The sequence below is a fragment of the Octopus bimaculoides genome, chromosome 23 (genome assembly GCF_001194135.2).
Source record: "Octopus bimaculoides isolate UCB-OBI-ISO-001 chromosome 23, ASM119413v2, whole genome shotgun sequence".
In the NCBI taxonomy this organism is placed as follows: domain Eukaryota; kingdom Metazoa; phylum Mollusca; class Cephalopoda; order Octopoda; family Octopodidae; genus Octopus; species Octopus bimaculoides.
Genome location: NC_069003.1, coordinates 22,277,379 through 22,279,709, shown reverse-complemented (window position 1 = coordinate 22,279,709; position 2,331 = coordinate 22,277,379). Strand labels below are relative to the sequence as shown.

The following is a 2,331-nucleotide window of genomic DNA, read 5'->3' as shown; positions in this document are numbered from 1 at the left end:
TAGATGCAGGAGTGACTGCATGGTAAGAAGCTTGCTTTCCAACCACATGGTTCTGGGTTCAGTGTCTTCTACTATAGCCTCAGGTGATCCAAAGCCCTGCAAGTGAATTTGGTAGACGGAAACTGAAAGAAGCCCGTCATATATATATATAGGTATATATATCTATGTGCATGTGTCTGTGTTTGTCCCCCCAATCACCAGCCAACGTCGGTGTGTTTATGTCCCCTATAACTTAGCAGTTCAGTAAAAGAAACCGATGGAATAAGTACCAGGCTTAAAAAATAAGTACTGGGGTTGATTCATTCAACTAAAAATTCAATGTGGTACCCCAGCATGGCTGCAGTCTAATGACTGAAACAGATAAAGGATAAAAGATATATATATATATACACACACACACACACAAGTTTCCATCTATTAAATCCACTGACAAAGTGCTTTGGTCAACCAGGGGCTACAGTAGAAAATACTTTTCCAAGGTGTAGTAGAGTTGAGATTGAACTCACAACCATATTGTTGGGAAGCAATCTTCTCAACCACATAGTCACATGTCCATATCTAGCATCTATATATTAACTACATTTCTCTGTGTCTATGTCTGATAAGATTCTCACCTGTCTTTATTGAGACAAAAATAATGAGGACGAGTCCCACAACCTTCAACATCGAAGGCCTCACCTACAGTGTAGTGTTTGTAACATAAGGGCAAGTCAGCCTGTTTCAACCTGTTCCCCCTCCCTGGACATAAACAAAGAAAGCATCTGAAACACCCAACAATTTCACAGTGTTGCCACTGTGTACATTAGTGAGTTGTTGAGCTGATAAGGGACCTTCTACATGGTTTGTAGGTTCGACCTGTTAAAAATAACAATTAAATAACCTCCAAGTTCACACTTTATTTTGTTTCATTTGCTCATTTTACATGTGGCCTCCCTCCATGATAGCATGGAACAGATTCTGCATTCAAACAAACATAACCATCTCACTGTCTTTCGATACTGCTCACTCTTGTAGCTTTATGTATGACTGATTTATGTATTAGATCTACAAAAAGGAAAATTCTTTGATATTTTCCAAATTACTTTAAACTCCATGGTGAGTGTATTTTCTAAGAAATATAGCAACAACAGAACTTGGGATGACTTACCAATGACATCTGTGGGGTGAGTGGTAAAATATTTGGCAGCCATTTCAATAAAAACCTTGGTTTGATCTTCAGATGGTGCTTCTCCATGACTGAGTAAAAATAAAAGGAAAATACACTTACATACATACATACATACACACACACATACACACAAATACTTACACATAAAAAAAACATGCACATGCACATATATATAATTTAAATTTTAATGAGGAAATGTATCAAAATGTTTTAAGATACAGACACTTAACCATAACTTAGAAACTCAATATAGAAATGATGTCAAAAATCTTTTTTACTTAATAGTTAATCAGTTCCTATCATGAAAAAATCTATAGAGTAATACAGGGTTGGCCAATCAAACAGTAAATCAAAACCATTTAATTCCAAGATTAAAACAAAAAATTATTTTACATGAGACTTCACTAAATAAATAAACAAATGTTGAAAAAAAAAAAAAAAGGTGATTTTAACTCACAGCATTCAACTATTAAACATTCATAATTGGAATGAATAAACAAAATTGATTAAGTGTTTATGGAATTTTTGATTTACTGTCAGGTGAGTTTTGGCCAACCCTGTATAATGTTTAAAAAGATTTATTTAAGTAACTATTGTAGATATGATTTGATAATGGATTTATGATACATTTATATAATCAGTATCCCACATGGCATTGGTAATGTATGTGTGTGTGTGTGTATGCAAAGTAGCTGATGCCAGTGGCATGTGCAAAGCTCCTTTCAAGCATTGGGCCTCATGAAGGCAATGACGAATGACCATTGTGTCATGCTTGAGAAGACCCATCAAGCCAAGTAAAATTGCAGTTGTGACAGATTCTAGTGTCACGCAAATGGTACCCATGCTGGTTGCAAGTAAAAGCACCCATTACACTCTCAGAATGGTTGGCGTTAGGAAGGGCATCCAGCTGTAGAAACTATGCCAAATCAGACTAGCGTCAGTGTGCCAGCCCGATCAAACCATCCAACCCATGGACGAAGGAAATTAAATGATGATGGTGATGATGATTTATATATATATATATATATATATATATATAGAGTCTGTTAAAAAAAAATGTATACACACTACAGGAAAGGAAAAATCTGCATAAATAATTAACTTGCGTAAGTACCTCTATAAATATAAATATCTCTGATGTTTCATTAAATTGCGATAACACT

The 2,331-nt window shown here is 35.2% G+C and overlaps 1 protein-coding gene across 4 annotated transcripts in view; it reads right to left on the bottom strand.

Annotated features, from left to right (window-relative positions):
- The window catches only part of LOC106879186 (mRNA-capping enzyme), a 52,677-nt gene that overhangs the window by 24,435 nt on the left and 25,911 nt on the right, over window positions 1-2,331 (bottom strand). For all 4 annotated transcript variants that reach the window (XM_052976086.1, XM_014928634.2, XM_052976085.1 and 1 more), the window contains exon 5: window positions 1,148-1,236. In XM_052976086.1, coding sequence (XP_052832046.1) covers window positions 1,148-1,236 — 89 coding nt within the window. The remainder of the gene's footprint in view (window positions 1-1,147; window positions 1,237-2,331) is intronic.